At 46.4% G+C, this 20996-nt stretch overlaps 1 protein-coding gene across 3 annotated transcripts in view; it reads right to left on the reverse strand.

Moving 5' to 3' along the window:
- LOC140393074 (cytochrome P450 26A1-like) overlaps window positions 1-3840 on the reverse strand; it is a 57206-nt gene extending 53366 nt beyond the window's left edge. Inside the window, exons 1-3 of one of the 3 annotated variants that reach the window (XM_072479063.1) lie at window positions 3453-3826; window positions 1976-2365; window positions 724-948 (exon numbers count right to left, since the gene is read on the reverse strand). In XM_072479063.1, the coding sequence (XP_072335164.1) occupies window positions 724-948; window positions 1976-2179 (429 nt within the window). In that variant the 5' untranslated portion in view covers window positions 2180-2365; window positions 3453-3826. Of the gene's footprint in view, window positions 1-723; window positions 949-1975; window positions 2366-2681; window positions 2977-3452 lie in introns of those variants that run through there. The other 2 variants (XM_072479064.1, XM_072479066.1) reach the window with 2 other exon arrangements.
- Window positions 3841-20996: the final 17156 nt, after the last annotated feature.

Consider the following 20996-nt stretch of genomic DNA (forward strand, 5'->3'; position numbering starts at 1 on the left):
AGAGGGAGAAAGTGTGTGAGAGAGGGAGAATGTGTGTGTGAGAGAGAGGGAGAAAGTGTGAGAGAGAGGGAGAAAGTGTGTGAGAGAGAGGGAGAAAGTGTGTGTGAGAGGGAGGGAGAAATTGTGTGTGAGAGAGGGAGAATGTGTGTGTGAGAGCGGGAGAAAGTGTGTGAGAGCGGGAGAAAGTGTGTGTGAGAGAGAGGGAGAAAGTGTTAGAGAAAGGGAGAAAGTGTGTGTGAGAGAGGGAGAAAGTGTGTGTGGGAGAGGGAGAAAGTGTGAGAGAGAGGCTGAAAGTGTGTGAGAGAGGGAGAAAGTGTGAGAGAGGGAGAAAGTGTGAGAGAGGGAGAAAGTGTGTGTGAGAGAGAGGGAGAAAGTGTGTGTGAGAGAGGGAGAAAGTGAGAGAGGGAGAAAGTGTGTGAGAGAGGGAGAAAGTATGAGGGAGGGAGAAAGTGTGTGTGAGAGAGAAAGTGTGTGTGTGAGGCGCTCATTCCTTCCCTTTAACCACACACTGACCTTTCCTGGCGGTGAATCCAGCTCAACTCTAACATGAGCATCAATATCTTCATGTTCCCAAATACAAGGGCAGCGCCTCTAACGACAGCAGCAACATTGACTCGGGAATGTGGATTATACACCCGCCTCCCCAGAAACCTCGCAACCTGGTGACTGGGTAGAGATTGCCCCTCTCTCTGGAAGGGGGGTAACGGTCGGTTGTGTCCTTACCCTCCTCCTGTGCCGGTGCAGCTCCCCGATCGAGTTGGCCAGGGTGTTGGATCCCAGCAAGATCCTGGTGCTGTGAGGCCACTGGGCGCTCACAAGGCTGTGTTCGCCCAGCAGGATCTTCCTGATATTCTCGGCGCCGGTCACTCGGATCACCGGCCTGCCCAACAGGTGAGTTTTGAAGACGTTTCCATATTTCTCTCTCCTGGAAGCGTGGAAACTGGAACCCTGGCGAGAGAGAGGAAACAGCGGGTGACCGCTCTGAGGACCGCTCTGTGCCGGCAACGCAACATTCAGTCCCGGGGTGAATGAAGTGCTTCTGGCCATCTCAAGCATTGGCAGGAATTAACCCCCCCCCCCCCCCCCCACACACACACACTCCCCTCCCCTCTCCCCACCCCGCTGGGCAGCGGGTCTCATATTAACCATCTTCGTCAGCCCCAGTTAAATGAAAGTGTGGGAGAAAAACAATCACAGTGGGTTTTCGGAGCACGGGGAACATGGTGCTAGCTGGGGTGGAGTTCCTTCGCATTAACATCCGGAAATCTCCCCCCCGCCCCCCCCCCACAACCGCCTCCGTCCCAGAGGGGCTCTCTTCCCCCAGTCAGACCACTAACCTCAAAGCAGATCATTAAAGAGTTTCCCATCGGAATATCATTGGAGTTCCAGGTACAAGTTACTGCTCCCCAAATCTTTGCTGTTGGAATACTCTGTAAACAGCAATTTCCTTGGACTGTAAAACGACTGCTTGTAATCTGTTAACACAGTCCGGATCTGCAGCCCGTTTATGGGGACATTTGCCTTTCTTGAACCGCACTCGGTGTCGGACTGTGTCACCCAGGCAAAAAAAACCTGTCTCTTTCTGAGTGGCCTTGCTGACAGCTTTGAGGAGCCCGAACGGATTTCACATCAAGGCTCGTGTGAGGGCGGCCGGGCAGAGCTGGCATTCTGATACTTAACATTCTGCCAACTAGCTGAAGGCACATCTGTGCTCTCCCACTTTATTGGGAGCAGAGTGGATTCCCCACCCGCCGAGGACGGTATCAATCAAAGGGCCCAATAAATGAACAAAACTACCTTCGTGGGACGCCTCCTGTTTTATCAGAATGGATACAAACCGCGTGGGGAAAGGACACTTATTTCATTTGGCCACATAGGCAGCGAGAAGGCAAGTTCAGACGGCCGGGATAGAGGAGATTGCAGCATTGCACCGTTGGACCGCTTTCTGACCCCCCCCCCCCCCCCCCGTTCTTACCTGGACCATCCAGTGTAAGGTCTCTCCGAGTAACGGCCAGCCCATCGAGCCCTTGGGAAGCGGCAGCTTGTTGCCCCTGTCTCGGCTCACACTCCAGCCGAGAGTCCACAGCTGCCGGGACACGGCGAGCAGGAGTAGCACCGACAGGAGGGAGGTGAGAGCAGTGGCCAGAGCCGGCAGGTAGTGGAGCTCCAGCAGGAACATGGCCAGCAGCCGGCAACCTGCCTTAATTCTTGATCGCCGCGGGGAAGTCGCTCTCAAGCAGAGGGTTTCTTCTTGTTTCTGTCTGTGAAAGCAGCTCCCTCTCTCTCTCCTCCACTTTCAAACCTAACCAGCAACGAAATGCCCCCCCAAAATCTCCACTCGCCCGGGAGAATCTCCGCTCGGCTCCTACATAAAAAAGATTCATCGATTAAAAACAAACCCAGAAAAAAATTCAAATTTTGAGGGGATCCATTGCAATCTGGAGGGGGTTAAAGTAATTCTTTATCAAATGTCAGTGAATTGAAAACTAAAATCCATCCGAGTGATTTTGGAGTCTGCAATCGCTGTTTTGGATGCACCAAGAATAATGAAATTAGTTCACCGCAACCATGGACAATTTAAGTGAAGGGAAATCCTGGAATACAAATTATAATCAGGAAAAAAATGCTGTAATTTTACTTCATTTATCGACATTTCCCCCTTCCATTTCTTTCGGGGTTACCTGCACTCCGAGTGGTGTGGATCCGTTTGCATTCTGTCCAACAGCATTTACACATATAATTCCCTTCAGATTGAAATGTGCAATTGAAATGGACACATGCACAGCGCGCGGCTTCCTCAAGGACTGGGCAATTCTTTCATTTCCACGCAGTTTCATTGGCTCGGACACCAAAAATAAACCCAGCCCGGTATTTAAAAAATAAAGTTTAGTATCTTCCAATCGAAAATCATCTCCTTGTTCCGTCGCGGTGGAAATCAAAATACAACATGGACATTTGTTGAATATTAACCCGGCGGAGTAATGACAGCCAGTCACCCCAAACCTCAACAATTTGTGCATGAGAATCATCCAACCAATCCCCCCCCCCCCCCCCCTCCAAACTTAATCAAAACAATCCACTAACATAAAATTGTAGAGATTGACCAGAGCTGAATATGGTAACGGTTGAAGAATTGATGAGAGATTTGCACTTTTTGGGTTGAAAGGTTTCATTTCAAAGCTGGAATCAACAAGAAGATTTTGCTGTCCTAATCAGTCTCTAATGTTTTGGAATTTTGCAAACATATATCGAATTGGAGGCAGGGATTTCAGACAGCTTTCTAATTCCCTGGCCCGGTTCCAGCCCTCCCCACCCAATCCCAATCCCTGAGCTTCCTGGGCTGGAACAGCGGCACCAAGCCGTGAGAATTTACACACCTCCTATTCGCGCGTGTCAGTGAAACACTCAGGCAAATAATAGATTCGCCGAGGGAGCAAACTGTCAAAACTTACTCCTGTGCCAGAGCTCAGCTCGGATTTGCCAATTCCCGTCCTTTCAGGGCACGAAGCAGAGTTTTCCTTCGAATTCCCGGTCCAAACGTGCTCCGGGTGTGTGTTCGTGCGGGGCGCGTGTGTGTGTGAGTACACAGCGTTTTTATAGATATTCCCTAACCACACCATCCACCTCCTCGAATGACGTCGTTGGGTAAATTTAAATACTTTGTTGAGTAGCAATGATCAGGTTGTGATCACCCGCCCCGAAATGAGAGGGATTTTGGTGAGGAGTGATGGCGGCGATGAGGAGTCAGCGAGGAGCAGTGGGCTGTGACAGATGACTAGCAGTGCCCGGCACTGGGGGAGAAGTCACTGAGGGAAACAGGTAACCAATAGCAGGAATTGCACTGACTCTCCACACGCACGAGGGCAGCTCCTGCTGCAGGCAGACCCTCCCATAGTCAGGCAACACACTCAGTGGCCAAAAAGAAGAATCAGGCAATGGGATCAGAAACGTAGCCTGTCATTCTCCGAGAAACGTGCAACAAATCTTCATCAGTCAGTTTGACGCTGGTGTAAGGTCAATTCCTAGTGGCGACTCTTAATTAAGCTATGAGGCAGAGCCCACAATTTCTACAGTTTGGCATTAAGACTTGGTGGGGGGGGGGAGAAAAACTGAAATGCGTTCAGTGCCCCAGGTATCTAATTACTTGGCGTGCGTGGAGCATGTTTTCAAAATTCACCTGTTCATTTATTAAAAGAAGTGGCTGGTGCTGTGTAGGCACAGTCACAGCACTGACACCCTATCCATGGGGATAGTGATATCATACAGGCAGTGACATCCTGTTCATGGAGATAGTTATAACATACAGGCAGTGACATCCTGTTCATGGAGATAGTTATAACATACAAGCAGGGATATCCTGTTCATGGGGATAGTTATAACATACAGATAGGGACATTCTGTTCATGCGGGTAGCTCTAACATACAGGCAGTGTAAACCAGTCCATGGGGATCGTTACAACATACAGGCAGTGAAACCCTGTCCATGGGGATAGTTATAACATACAGGCAGTGTAACTCTGTCCATGGGGATAGTTATAACATACAGGCAGTGTAACCCTGTCCATGGGGATAGTTATAACATACAGGCAGTGACATCCTGTTCACGGGGTTAGTTATAACATACAGGCAGTGACATCCTGTCCATGGGGATAGTTATAACATGTAGGCAGTGACATCCTGTTCATGGGGATAGTTATAACATACAGGCAGTGACATCCTGTCCATGGGGATAGATATAACGTACAGGCAGTGACATCCTGTTCATGGGGATAGTTATAACATACAGGCAGTGACATCCTGTTCACGGGGCTAGTTATAACATACAGGCAGTGACATCCTGTCCATGGGGATAGATATAACATACAGGCAGTGACATCCTGTTCATGGGGATAGTTATAACATACAGGCAGTGACATCCTGTTCACGGGGATAGTTATAACATACAGACAGTGACACCCTGTCCATGGGGATAGTTATAACATGCAGGCAGTGGCACCCTGTCCATGGGGATAGTTACAACATACAGGCAGTGGCACCCTGTCCATGGGGATAGTTATAACATGCAGGCAGTGGCACCCTGTCCATGGGGATAGTTATAACATGCAGGCAGTGGCACCCTGTCCATGGGGATAGTTATAACATACAGGCAGTGACACCCTGTCCATGGGGATAGTTATAACATACAGGCAGTGACACCCTGTCCATGGGGATAGTTATAACATGTAGGCAGTGGCATCCTGTTCATGGGGATAGTTATAACATACAGGCAGTGACACCCTGCCCATGGGGATAGTTATAACATGCAGGCAGTGACACCCTGTCCATGGGGATAGTTATAACATACAGGCAGTGACACCCTGTCCATGGGGATAGTTATAACATGCAGGCAGTGGCATCCTGTTCATGGGGATAGTTATAACATACAGGCAGTGACACCCTGCCCATGGGGATAGTTATAACATACAGGCAGTGACACCCTGTCCATGGGGATAGTTATAACATGCAGGCAGTGGCACCCTGTCCATGGGGATAGTTATAACATACAGGCAGTGACACCCTGTCCATGGGGATAGTTATAACATGCAGGCAGTGACAGCTGGTTCATCTGAATAGTTATAACATACAGACATGTGATATCTAGTCCATGGGAATAGTTATAATGTACAGGCAGTAGCATCCAGTTCATATGGATAGTTACAATAAACAGAGAGTGACATCCTGTCCATGGGGATAGTTATAACATGCAGGCAGTGACATCCTGTTCATGGGGATAGTTATAACATACTGGCAGTGACATCCTGTCCATGGGGATAGTTATAACATACAGGCAGTGACATTCTGTTTATTTGGATAGATACATAGAATATAGAACATACAGTGCAGAAGGAGGCCATTCGGCCCATTGAGTCTGCACCGACCCACTTAAGCCCTCACTTCCACCCCATCCCCGCAACCTAATAACCCCCATCCTAACCTTGCTGGTCCCTAAGGGCAATTTATCATGGCCAATCCACCTATCCTGCACGTCTTTGTACTGTGGGAGGAAACCGGAGCGCCTGGAGGAAACACACGCAGACACGGGGAGAACGTGCAGACTCTGCACAGACAGTGTCCCAGCGGGGAATTGAACCGGGGACCCTGGCGCTGTGAAGCCACAGTGCTATCCACCTGGGCTACCGTGCTGCCCCTACGAAATACAGGGAGTGACATCCTGTTCATGGGGATAGATATAACATACAGGCTGTGACATCCTATTCATCTGAATAGTAATACATGCAATAAAATCATGTGCATGGGGATAGTTCTAACATAGAAGTAATGACATCTTGTCCATGTGATTAGTTATAACATACAGGCAGTGACACCTGTTCATGTGGATAGTTACAATGTACAGGGAGTAACATCCTGTTCATGGAGATAGATATAACATACAGGCAGAGGGGATAGTTGTAACATACAGGGACTGAAATCCTGTCAACCTGGATAGTTACAACATCAGGCAGTGACATCCTGTCCAGCTGAATAATTATAACATGACAGTGCCATCCAGTTCATTGGGATAGTTATAAAATACAACCAGTGAAACCGGTGTTACCCACGCAGACATAGGGAGAATGAGCACTGCAACCTCACGGCGCCGACGTCCCAGGTTTGATCCCAGCCCTGGGTCACTGTCCGTGTGGAGTTTGCACATTCTCCCAGTGTTTGCGTGGGTTTCGCCCCCACAACCCAAAGATGTGCAGGGTAGGTGGATTGGCCACACTAAATTGCCCCTTAAGAGGAAAATATGAATTGGGTACTCTAAATTTATGTTGAAAAAGACGACATGGGGAGAATGTGCAAACTCCACATGGACAGTGACCCGGGGCCAAGATCGATCCCGGCCCCGGGTCCTCAGCGCCGTAGGCAGCAATGCTAACCACTGCGCCACCGTGCGGCCCCAATTGGGATAGTTATAACATACAGGCAATGACATCCTTTTCATCGGGGTAGCTATAACATCCTTTTCATCGGGATAGTTATAATATACAATCAATGAAATCCTGTTCATCAGACAGATAAAACATACAGACAGTGACATCTTGTTCATGGGGATAGTTTTAAGATACAGGTTGTGGAATCCTGTTCATTGGGATAGTTGTAACGTAAAGGAAGTGACCTCCTCTTTCTGGAGATTCTTATTAAACAGTAAAATCCTGTTTCTAGGGATAGTTATAACTTAGAGACAGCAAAATCCTGTTCATGCGGATAGGTCTAAACATACAGTCAGTGAAATTCTATTCATGGGGATAAATTTAACATAGAGGCAGTGACATCCTGTTTGTGGGGCTAGTTATAACATACAGACAGTGAAATCCTGTCAATCGGGATAGTTATAACATAAAGGCAGTGAGATCCTGTCAATCTGAATAGTTATAAAATACAGGCACTGACGCCCTGTTCATGGGGATAGTTATAACATACAGACAGTGAAATCCTGTTCACGTGAAGGATTATCATATACATGCAGTGAGATCCTGTCCATTAGGATAGTTTTACACAAAATAAGTTAATTCATGTTTCTGGGGATAGTTGGAACATACAGTAGTGAAATCCTGTTTCTAGTAGTAGTTATAACAAACAGGTTGCAACATCCTTTTAATGGGGACAGTTGAAACTTAAAGGTAGTAAAATTGTCTCCATGGGGATACTTTTAACATAAAAGATGTGAATTCCTGTTTGTGGGGACACTTATAAATTACAGCTAGTAAAACCCTGTTTCTAGAGATCGCTGTAACATAGAGATAGCAAAATCCTGTATCTAGTAGTCTTTCTAACATACATGTAGCAACAGCCTTTGACAGGAATAGTTATAACATACAGGCAGTGAATCCTGTCCATGGGGATAGTTATAACATACTGGCAGTGACATCCTGTCCATGACGATAGTTATAACATACAGGCAGTGACATCCTGTCCATGGGGATAGTTATAACATACAGTCAGTGACATCCTGTCCATGGAGATAGATATAACATACAGGCAGTGACATCCAGTTCATGGGATAGTTATAACATACAGGCAGTGACATCCTGTCCATAGGGATAGTTATAACGTATAGTCAGTGAAACCCAGTTCATGAGGATAGTTAGAACATACAGGCAGTGAACCCAGTTCATGAGGATAGTTATAACAGACAAGCAGTGAAGTCCTATCCATGTGAATAGTTATAACATACAATCAATGAGATCTCGTCCATGGGGTCTTTTTTTTTAAATTAAAAAACTATAAATTTAGAGTACCCAATTCTTTTTTTTTCCAATTATGGGGCAATTTACCGTGGCCAATTCACCTAGCCTGCACATCTTTGGTTTGTGGGGGATGAGACCCACGCAAACACAGGGAGAATGTACATAGGATGTACAAGCTCCACACAGACAGTGATCCGGGGCCAGAATCGAACCCAGGTCTTCAGCGCCATGAAGCAACAATGCCAATCACTGCACCATCAAGCCACTCTTCCATGGGGATAGTTATAACATACAAGTGAAACCCTATTTCTAGTGATAGTGGTAAAATACAGGAAGCAGAATCCTATTTCTAGTTCTACACAGCCTTTTCATGGTGATAGTTGTAATATACAGGCAGTATATCTGGGTGTAGATTAACAGTGTGTGTGTGTCTAGGTGTGTGTTAACTGTAGTGTGCGTGTGTGTATCTGGGTGTGGGGTTTAACTTGTTTCCAGACACACAAAGGGTTACCCACACACATATTCAACCCACACCCAGAAGCACACGGAGTTAACCCATACAGTGTTAACCCATACGTCCCCCACACACACAAGCTGCATGCACACGCACACATGCGCATGGTATACGCAAGCACACATGCACAGCATGCAAATGCTGTGATGAATCCAGGAAATTGTTATGTATTATATTTTATATTTTGTGGTAGTAATGTTATTAAAAACCCTGAGTTTAAAAACATATGGGCGGTATATCCACTAAAGCTATAATCTGGGTTAGCACAGTGGGCTAAACAGCTGGCGTGTAATACAGAACAAGGCCAGCGGCGCGGTTTCAATTCCCGTTCTGGCCTCCCCGAACAGGTGCCGGAATGTGGCGACTAGGGGCTTTTCACAGTAACTTAATTGAAGCCTACTTGTGACAATAAGCGATTATTATAATTAAGGTATCATAAAAGTGAGGTATTCATTGGTTGTACCCATTATTTGCTACGTAGAGATGTCTAATGGAGTGTTTTGTATGTGTTTGGACATTCCCTGGGATGTAAATAATTAATGAGGGATGGTATGTAGTCTGAGCTAAGCAGGTCACGGGACATCTATGTGAGATATGGATGATGTAATTAATTGGAGGAGCCAGGTCGGTCTGTGGTTTTGACAGTTTTCCCATATGATTTGAGTCTGACAAGACAAAATAATTTTCTGGTTGTTCCAGAAAGGATCTCTTTCCAAAGATTTGCACAAAGAACAGCAAGTGAATTCTGAACTATATTGTGTTGATTTGTTGCAATTATATGGTGGCAGGTGTAGATAGTGAGTTAAAATTTTTCCATTTATTAAGAATTTTTAACTGTTAATTGTAAAGCATTTATTTGATGTTAATGTAGTCAATACTGTGTTGAAATTAAAGTTTCTTTGAACATAAAAGATACCCATTGGTCAGAGACATCACTCCTGGGGCTTCCTCTCCTCAAAACTTTACAAATTGCAAATTGTTTGGGTTTTCTCACCCAGTATCCTAACAAACATTGGGGCCTGGCCTGGTGTCCTCACAAAAATTGGGGTCTGTTTGCTGGGATTAAAAAGTATAATTCTTAGTTTGGCTTGTGATTATTGAATTTAAAGATAGGTAATGTGAAAGGTGTTAATACTCTTGTCAGTTTAAATCAGGAGTGACTGATACAATGACTCTTTCGGTGGGTGAGAGTTTCCTGGCTGGGGAAGAACTCACACTGGGTGGTTTACAACGGGTGGTTAAAACAAAACTTGAGGGCAGCATGGTGGCACAGTGCTAGCACTGCAGCCTCATGGCGCCGACGTCCCAGGTTCGATTCCCGCTCTGGGTCACTGTCCGTGTGGAATTTGCACATTCTCCCCGTGTCTGCGTGGGTTTCGCCCCTACAACCCAAAGATGTGCAGGGTAGGTGGATTGACCATGCTAAATTGTTCCTTAATTGGAAAAATGAATTGGGTACTCAAATGGAAAAAAAAACCTTTGGATGTAGCAGACAAGCTGCAGTTGACTCTACCTGAAGGGGTGCGGAAGGTGGAGATTATTAAAGCGATAGCTCAGCATTTAAATTTGCCAGATACATAGCCTGAATCATTGGAATAATTAAATTTCAATTACAAATGATACAAGTAAAAATGCAGGAAAAAGAGAAAGAAAAGAAAAAGAGAAGGGCAGCACGGTAGCATAGCGGTTAGTGCAATTGCTTCACAGCTCCAGGGTCCCAGGTTCGATTCCCGGCTGGGTCACTGTCTGTGCGGAGTCTGCACGTTCTCCCCGTGTGTGCGTGGGTTTCCTCCGGGTGCTCCGGTTTCCTCCCACAGTCCAAAGATGTGCAGGTTAGGTGGATTGGCCATGCTAAATTGCCCTTAGTGTTGGTTGAGTGGGGTTACTGGGTTATGGGGATAGGGTGGTGTGGGCTTGGGTAGGGTGCTCTTTCCAAGAGCCGGTGCAGACTCGATGGGCCGAATGGCCTCCTTCTGCACTGCAAATTCTATGAAAATTCTATGAAATTCTATGAAATAAAACTGAAGAATTGAAATGCAATAAAAAGAAAAAGCTTCTCAAATGGAAAGGGAAATGATGAAACTTGATGTGGAAATGTATAGCAAGAGAAGAAAAGGAAAAGGGAAGGGCAGAGAGAAAGAGAGAAAGACAAGGAGAGAGATTTTGAACTTCAGAAAATAGAACTGTGGAAAGGGAGTCAAAAAGGCATAGAGAATATTACCTTCAAGGTTTGTAGTTAAATGTAGATGTTGAGAGAAATCCAGAGGAAGGAGTAACCCCTCCTAGTCAAAAACCTGGTGGGGATATGTTCAAATATATTCAAGCTGACAAGGTTTGACAAGAAAAATGTGGAAGCCTTTTTAAAAATCTCATTTGAGAATTAGTTAACCAATTGAAGCAGCCAGATGCCATGATGGTATTCTTGGTTCAAACAAAGTTAGTAGGTAGAGGTAGTGAAGTGTTTTCATCACAATCAGAGGAGTTATCTCGGGATTATGATCAGGTGAGAAAAGCCATTTTAAGTGCAGATGAACTAGTGCCAGAAGCCCACAGACAGAAGTTTAGAAATCTAATGAAAGAATCAAGTCAGATATATAATGAATTGAATGAATTAAACAAAATAATTTTGATAGGTGGATAGGATCAATAAAAATAGACCAAACATATGAAGCTCTTAGGAAATTATTATTCATAGGAATTCAAAGATTCACTTCTCACAGTAGTGAGAACCCATGTGCAAGAGCAAAGGATTAAAACTGCTAGACAGGCAGCAGAAATGGCAGATGATTTTGAATTAGTTCATAAATCAAGGTTTTTTTTTAACATCAATCTCAGTCTGTTAAAGATAGAAACTTCGGAAAAGACCATAGCTGGTCAAGGAAAAGGAGGTCTAGTTGGAGATATTACAGAGATTTTGCTTCAGGTTAAAAAGGAAACTTATAAGAAGTGATAAAGATAAGAAAAATAACACAAAACACACAAAATTGCACAGTTGGTGCCTTAAGAAAAATATTAGGAAGACAGACTGTTTGAAATAGGATAAGCCAGATATTAAAGTGGCAAAATAAACCTAGTTGCAGCAAAAGAGTATACACCCAGTTCAGCGGTTGGTTGATGAGAAAGTGTCAGATCTTTTTAAAGATTATATTTGTGTGGGAATGATTTACTCATATGTACAAGCTGGAGTAGACAGGACATTAAAAAATTAAGGGATCCAGGAGCAAGATAATCTTTAATGGCAAGAGATAAGGAGATATGTAGTTTGGAAGGAGTATTGCCATAAAAGGTGGTAAGATGTGGGATTACTGGTGGAGTGAGTAATATTCCATATGTAAGGTAAGGTTAGAAGATGGTGAAAAGTAGTGAAGTAGTAGTAGGAGTATTGGAGAAATTACCTTTCTCAGGGGTACAGTTTATTCTGGGTAATGATAAAACTGTTCACATGTGAGAGTGATGCTTACTGTGGTTGAAAAGCTGGTGGAAAGTCAAACAACTGAGGTGTTGCAATAAGCGTATCCTGAGTGTTTCCAGATTGTGTGGTAACAAGTTCACAAAGCCACAGGTTGAGACAGGAGGAGGAGAAATCAAGGAGTAAAGATAATGAGGCTGAGGTTCAGTTATCAGAAACAATCTTTGATCAGATTGTTGACAAAGAACAGGAGCAGGTGGAGGATGATGCAAATATTGTAAGGTCAGGAAAACTGGTAGAATTACAACAGAAGGATTCCGAGGTAAAGCAGTTGTACCAGAAAGCATACACAGAAATAGTGTTTGAGTGCATACTGGAGTGTTACAGGGCTCATCTGACCAAGACGAGGATGAGCGGATTTTGTTCTGGGATGGAGGACAGGTGTGTGCATTGTTCTCAGGGGCGGGCTAACTACACTCATATGCTCTCATCTTGTATCAAGTTGGTAAGCTTTTGGGTCTCTTTTTTCAACACCATGTCATAGATACTTAATGTTGGGGCAGCAAGGTGGCACAGTGGTTAGCATTGCTGCCTCACAGTGCTGAGGTCCCAGGTTCGATCCCGGTTCTGGGTCACTGTCCGTGTGGCCATTTTCCCCGTGTTTGTGGCGTTTCGCCCCCCACAACCCAAAGATGAGCAGGGTAGCTGGATTGGCCACGCTAAATTGCCCCTTAATTGGGAGAAAATAAATTGGGTGCTCGAAATTTTTTTTAAAAATAGATACGTAATGTCCACTAGTGGTCATTTTCGGGGTATCAAAGGCACTGGTTCTGCAGATGGCGGTGAAGGCAGATATCCTCACCTGTGCCTCGTCACTAGCCCAGAGACAAATTCTGCTTAGGTGGAAGTCTCTTGCTCTGCCCAGTGCCTTTGGCTTGGTTTGGTGATCTCATGTTATTCCTACATTTGGCGACGGTCAAGTACACCATTAGGGCTGAAGGGTTCTACCTAAGATGACAGCCATTCGTTTCCTTTTTCAAAGTGTTAGTTACCATCAGTTGTTAAGGGGTTTAGTTTAATGTTGGGGGAGTAGGTTTAGTGGTGTTCTTGATTGTGGTGTTCTTTTTGCATTGTAATTTGAAGCAACTGTTTTATATTATGTTTATAATGAAACGTTTTCAATGAAAATATATGTCCAGATCTTTGGAGAGAGAGATCCTTTTCAGGAACCACCTGAAACTCCTTTTGTATTGTCAGACGTTTCTGTTCAACCTAACAGTATTTGGCAAAACTGCAGACAGACCTGACTCCTCCCATTAATTACATCATCTCTGTCCCACTAAGATGTCCCATGGCTTGCTTAGCTAAAACTAAACAAAATCCCTCCAATTATCTATACCCAGGGGTCCATCCAAAATATAACATTATCCCTTTGGCCCTTTATCTGTAACCAAGTAAGTGGTCAGAATGAATGATTACCTCACCTTTTCTGACACCTTAATTATAGCTTTGGCAGACACGCCGTCAGTATGTATTTTAAATCAGAGTTTTTAATGACATTCCTGCAACAAATATGAAATATAATATATAACAACTTCTATATTCATCACTCCACCACCATTAAAATGAACCAACAATATGAAAAGTTGACTTAATTTTCCAAAGCCTTTTCAACTTTAAACACTAATCATTACTAAATACTACTATCACACTATGATACGTATCTCATCATATTTATGCATACAAATTTAAACATCAGTATAGTCCATTTCAGTCTTTCATGATAATGCATTGGCAATCACGTTTTCTCTTCCTGCTTCATGTATAATTTTCAAGTTAAATGGTTGTAGCAATAAACTCCATCTAAACAGTCGTGAATTTCAATCTTTAAACTTCTCCAGAAACTTAAATAGATTATGGCCTGTATAAACAATTGTCTCTGATGAATTGTTAGCAATGTAAATGTCAAAATGTTGCAATGCCAATACCAAATGCAATGTCTCCTTCTCAATGATCGAATCCTTCTTTTGATGAGTATTTTGTTGGAAAAATAACCAACAGGTCTTTCAATACCTTTGTGTTCTTGTACAGCATCAACACCCACTCACTCATCTTGAATTGGTGGCATAATTTGGTGTCACCAAATTAACATCATATTCAGATTGTCAAATGCCTCCTGACATTCTGATGTCCAATTAAATTTCCGGTTCTTTTTTAAAAGTTCAGACAGCGGAGCAACAACACTGCTGAAATTTGGCAAGAATTTTCTGTAGAAACCACTCATGTCCAGAAAACGCTTCGCTTCTCGTTGGTGATATTGGGAACTCCCTAATAGCTTTCATTTTCACATTCCGTGGGGCCGTCTGACCATATCCAACACTGGCTTTCGCAAACTCACATATAGTCAAGTTTACCACCAAGCCAGTCTCTTGTCGTTGATTGACCAATTCCTTTAAATGCTCCAAATGTTCTTTCCACGTTTGACTGAACAGTACCAGATCGTCTATGTACACTGTACAATTCCTTAGTCCAGAAATGACCTGTTGTTTAGTCTTTGGAATGTTGCTGGCACATTCTTCCTTGCAAACAGCATAACTTTAAACTGATACAGACCATTATCATGTGTAATATATTGTGATACATACCAGATCATATGTAGAAAGCAAGAGGGTGGCCAGGGAAAGGATTCTAGGATAAATCCCATCCGGCCCGGCGATTTATCTACCTTAATATCTTTTAAAAGACCCAACACCTCCTCCTTTTCGATGTTAACATGATCCAGACTGTTCACACACTCTCCCCAAGAATCATCTTCCACAAAGTCCCTTTCTTTGGTGAACACTGATGCAAAGTACTCATTTAGTACCTCTCTGGATGTACACTGTACCAATCCTTGGGTCTTTCCATCCCAAATGAAAGAGAACACAAATTTGTTAACTCTGACAAAGAAGGACTTGGGCGAAAATGGGGGGACAGCGAAAAATAAATAAAAACTCTCTCCACCAAAGGGCGGAGAGACCTACCCACCACAAATATGTCAATACCCGAGTATACCGGGAGTACATGGGAGAAAAAAATATCTTTATCACTTGGGTGCAAAAAATGCCACAGATCTGCCCCCCCCCCTCACCTGCTCCATGAAAGACAACAATACCTTTACCACCCATGATGGAGTCAGAGATTTGGGCCTGGATTGGTCCATCTTTGTGATCCAGCACATCCAAGTCACTCGAAATTAGGTGATGCAATTCCAAATCAGGAATGGAGGCTAGCAGCTTGTTAATAAAACCCATATTGTCCCAATTTTGAAGCTTAAACATTAACCAGGATCACTGAGGCACCCGCCAAGGACCCAACAACAATCATATGCCTACCATTAGGGTGCGCCAAATTCTTAGCAGCAGAAAATTGAACCTTTTTATTGATCAGAATTGCAGCACCCCGAAGCCCATCAAAGCCCGAATGAAAAGCTTGTCCCACCCACCCCTTCCGCCACCTTGTCTGCTCACTAACCCGCAGATGAGTCTCCTGCAGAAACACTGCATCAGCATTCAAACTTTTAAGGTCAACCTTTTTTTCTGGGCCATTTGACCCCATTACATTCCAAGTGGTCAAACCAATTGGAGGTCTCCCACCCCCCCACCCTCGATCCGAAGTCAGCCATTTCTACTAAGAGGGATTATCCAACAGTACATAGAAAGTACAGCCACCAGGCCCACCCAAGATGGCCCCCAAACCTACAAGGAAGGCAAAATAAAGAAATATCTGCAGTCACCATCAGCAAACTATCCCTGTCCCAACCCCCTCCCCCACTCCTCCCCACCCCCAAACAATACCACACCCAAATATACAAACAAAAAAGAGTAAGGCAAACAAAAATATCTAAAATCTATTTCTAATAAACTTAAAAAAAAAAAATTTAGAGTACCCAATTCATCTTTTCTAATTAAGGGGCAATTTAGCGAGGTCAATCCAACTAGACTGTACATCTTTGGGTTGTGGGGGTGAAACCCACGCAAACACGGGGAGAATGTGCAAACTCCACACGGACAGTGACCCAGAGCCGGGATCGAACCTGGGAACTCAGCGCCGTGAGGCAGCAGTGCTACTCACTGCGCCACCGTGCTGCCCCTTATTTCTAATAAACCTAACCCCAAACAGAACGAAACACTAAGCTTATTATCTAAAACAAAACTAATATAATGAGCTGCACTCGTCCCCAGCACTCAACTCCCATTAGCTAACTCTACTGCTGGCAGGGCAGCTCCTGGCCAAAGTAAAGAAAGTTGAGAAAAAAGACACAAAGTATAAAAAAAACTTAGAACACAGTACACCAATAGGAAGTTATATTTTTTTGTAACAGTTATAGCAAGTAGAACAAATCCCCCCATTACATAAAATCCTCCACCAATGTCCACTTTCAAAACACTCAATCTACACAAGAACAAAGAAACACAAACATGGACAAGGGACCACGATAACTCCCCATATTCAAATGCCCACCCCCAACATCCAAAAAGCCTCAAAAATCCCAATCAACCCACACTCAGCCCATGTTTTTTTACAAAAGAATCCACCTCCTGTGGTGATAATAATAGTCTTTCCCCTGAAAAGACACACAGAGCTGTGCTGGGACCATCACCCCAAATTGGAATACACTTTTATATGGGCGGCTTTGACCTTATTAGATGCCGCCTGGAGGGCAGCATGGTGGCGCAGTGGTTAGCACTGCTGCCTCACGGTGCCGAGGTCCCAGGTTCGATCCCAGCTCTGCGTCACTGTCCGTGTGGAGTTTGCACATTCTCCCCGTGTCTGCGTGGGTTTCGTCCCCGCAATCCAAAGATGTGCAGGCTAGGTGGATTGGCCACCCTAAATTGCCCCTTAATTGGAAAAAATGAATTGGGTACTCTAAATTGTTTTTTAAAAATTAAATGCCGTCTCCTTCTTTGCCAGGTCCGCTCTAATATTGTGATAAAGCCTGATGGCTTGGCCTTCCCATTTATAGTCACGATGCTCCTTTGTCCATCTCAAAACCCATACTTTCTCTTGGAAGCTGTAAAACTTCACAATTACTGCTCGCGATGGTTCATTGGGACGAGACTTCTGTCGGAGTGTCCGGTGGGCTCAATCCATCTCGAGAGGGGACAGGAATCCATTCTACCCCACCATCGTTCCAAACATCTTCGCAAAGTATTCAATGGGAGTTGGACTTTCCATCCCCTCTGGCAACTCCACAACTTGAATATTTTACCTCCTGGAATGATTCTCCAAATCATTCACTTTGGCCTTCAACACTTTATTCACCTCAGCCATCAGAGATATCTCAGCTTCCAGAGAGTCAATCTGGTCGCTGTGCGTTGAAAGGGCCACTTCCTTGCCTTGTATCTCAGCACCATGTGCTTTTATCATCTCATTGATCTTCTCTAATGCTAACCGAATGGGATCCAGGATCTCTTCCTTCGACTTGCGGAGTCCCCTGACACAACCTGCCATTGCTTCTCAAATTCCGCCGCCAAGGTGCCGGTAAGCACTTCGGCCGTTAGTGGAGTGGCCAAAGTCACAAACGCTGCCACCGCCATTTTCACCACCGACGAGCCCTGAGAAGCATCCGATTCGGTCGATGAACTTCTGTTTTCACGTTTCTTCCCCTGGTTCTTCTGGGCATTTCCCCTATGTGGGCACCATATTCCATTAATCAAGTGGGGCTTTAAACAAACGTACCCCAAAAACTGGGTGAACAGGCAGGAGCTACTTCCCCTACATACCGCCACTGGTAGCATTTGAACTGTATTGGATTCCTTAATTGGAACGAGTGGCAGGTGTACATAGGTGTATGTAGTCAGTTAAAGTTTTTCCTTTTATTTAAGAACTGTTTAACTGATCATTGCAAAGCAATTTTTGATGTTAATGTGTGTTTAAATTAAAGTTTGTGACTTCCGGTTGCGGCTATGCGGAGCTAAGTCGCACATTCGGCGGCTCCCGCAAAAACTGACTTTTTGGCTCTTTTCAGGGCCGCCAGTGGCACTTTTTCGACGTTTCCCGGTGTGGGAAGGAGTCTACAACAGCTCCCCGTCAGAATATGGCTTCAACTAGGAGCGGGGCGACAAAAAAGGTGGTGGTGGACCCGAAGGTGGTGCGAGGGAAGAAGGACAAAATGGCGGCGGGTGGAGACCAGGCAGCGTGGATGCAGTGGGCGGAGGAGCAGCAGGAGGGTATCCAGCGCTGCTTCAGAGAGATTAAAGCGGACCTGCTAGAGCCGATGAAGGCTTCTATTGATAAGCTGCTGGAGACACAGACGGCCCAGGGAGTGGCGATCTGTGAGGCTCATCAAAAGATCTCTGACAATGAGGACGAGATCTTAGGCCTGGCGGTAAAGGTGGAGGCGCACGAGTCACTCCACAAGAAATGGCAGGAGCGGTTCGAGGAGATGGAGAATCGGTCGAGGCGGAAGAATTTGCGGATTCTGGTCCTCCCGGAGGGGCTGGAGGGGCCAGACGTGGGGGCCTATGTGGTCACCATTTTGAACTCGCTGATGGGAGCGGGGTCCTTCCAGTGACCCCTGGAGCTGGAAGGGGCCCCATGGAGTGCTGGCGAGGAGGTCCAAGGCTAACGAGTCTCCGCGGGCGGTGCTGGTGAGGTTCCATCGGTTCGTCGATCGGGAGTGTGTGCTTAGATGTGCCAAGAAGGAGAGGAGCAGCAGGTGGGAGGACGCGGAGGTTCGGATATATCAGGACTGGAGTGCGGAGGTGGCGAAGAGGAGGGCCGGGTACAATCGAGCAAAGGCGGTGCTGCACAGGAAGGGGGTGAAGTTTGGCATGTTGCAGCCGGCATGACTGTGGGTTACCTACAAGGACCGGCACCATTACTTTGAGTCTCCGGAGGAGGCGTGGGCCTTGGTTCAGGCCGAGAAGTTGGACACAGATTGAGGGTCGGGATGGGCGATTGGGGACTGCGGTTGATATGCTATGTTTATTTTTGTCTCGAGGTGGGGGGGGGGGCCTTTGTATTGCTCCGGGTTTCTTTTTCTTTGGGTTTTTTTATCTTTTGGGTTGGTGAGGGTGGCTGGGGCGGGTTGGACACTGTTTTGGTTGGGTTGGTCGGGGGGGCTCTTGGAGGTGAGATGGGGCCCCACGGGGGAGGTGGAGGCCCAAGCCAGGGGTGAGGGGACCGGGCCTGTAAAAGGAGCTGCGTCAGAGGTGGCGGGGCCTAGTAGGTGGAAAGCGCGGGCTTTTTCCCGTGCTGAAGACTGGAGGGGGCGGGGCCGGAGCAGGGAAGCGAGGGTTATTTCCCCTGCTTAGAACGGAAGGGGGAGGCGGAGAGCCTATGGATGGGGACGGGAGAGGAAGGTGTGCCACACAATGGGAGGAGTCGAAGGAGAGGCGGGAGTGGCCAGAGTCAGCTGATTTGCGGAAGTGCAATGGGGAGAGTAAATCAGCTAGGATGGGTCCTAGCCGAGGGGGGGGAGGGGGGGGGGTTTGGGTGGGGGGGAATCGAGTTGCTGCTGCTATGGTCAAGGAGGAGCTGGAGCGAGTGGGGGGGCGGGGGGGGGGGGCGAGATGGGGGTATGCTGCTGTGGGGAACGGGCCGGGTGTGGGGTGTGGGCGCGTGGCTGGCCGAGGAGGGGGTCATAGCTAGTCGGCGGGGGAGGGGGGCGGGTAGTCCCCTGTTCCGGCTGATAACCTGGAATGTAAGGGGACTGAATGGGCCGGTTAAGCGGGCCCGCGTGTTCGCGCACCTGAAGGGGCTCAAGGCTGATGTAGCTATGCTTCAGGAGACACACCTGAAGGTGGCAGACCAGGTAAGATTGAGGAAAGGGTGGGTAGGTCAGGTGTTTCACTCGGGGCTGGATGCCAAAACTCGAGGGATGGCGATCTTGGTGGGAAAGAAGGTGTCGTTTGAGGCGTCGAGCATTGTGGCAGATAATGGCGGCAGGTACATAATGGTAAGTGGTAAGTTGCAGGGAGAGAGGGTGGTACTGGTCAATGTGTATGCCCCAAACTGGGACGATGCGGGTTTTATGCGGCGTATGTTGGGTCGGATCCCAGACTTGGAAGTGGGGGGCCTGATAATGGATGGAGACTTTAACACGGTGCTGGATCCGGCACTGGATCGCTCCAGGTCTAGGACGGGTAGGAGGCCGGCGGCGGCTAGAGTGCTGAGGGGGTTTATGGACCAGATGGGAGGGGTGGACCCTTGGAGATTTGCAAGGCCGGGGACTAGGGAATTTTCATTCTTTTCACATGTCCATAAGGCTTATTCCCGAATTGACTTTTTCATCTTGAGTAGGGCGCTGATAGCGAGAGTAGAGGATACTGAGTATTCGGAAACAGTCATTTCGGACCACGCCCCGCATTGGGTGGACTTGGAGATGGGGGAGGAGAGGGACCAGCGCCCGCTGTGACGCTTGGAGGTGGGGCTGTTGCCGGACGAGGAGGTGAGCGAGCGGGTCTGAGGTCTGGTCTTCGTGGATGACTTGCGGCACACAATCCTCAATTCTCGTGGCTAAGACCTTTGCCAGCACCTTGGCATCTACATTTAACAATGAAATCGACCTGTAAGACCCACACTGCAGGGGATCCTTGTCCCGCTTCAGGATCAAGGAGATCAGTGCCTGGGACATCGTCGGGGGCAACGCCCCCCCTCCCTTGCGTCATTGAAGGTCCTAACCAGCAACGGGCCCAACAGGTCCACATACTTTTAGTAAAATACGACCGGGATACCGTCCGGCCCCGGTGCCTTCGCTGCCTGCATGCTCCCTATCCCTTCAGCCAGCTCCTCCAACCCAATCGGGGCCCCTAATCCCGCCACCAGTCCCTCCTCCACCTTCGGGAACTTCAGTTGG

This window comes from Scyliorhinus torazame, chromosome 16 (assembly GCF_047496885.1).
Source record: "Scyliorhinus torazame isolate Kashiwa2021f chromosome 16, sScyTor2.1, whole genome shotgun sequence".
NCBI classification, from domain to species: domain Eukaryota; kingdom Metazoa; phylum Chordata; class Chondrichthyes; order Carcharhiniformes; family Scyliorhinidae; genus Scyliorhinus; species Scyliorhinus torazame.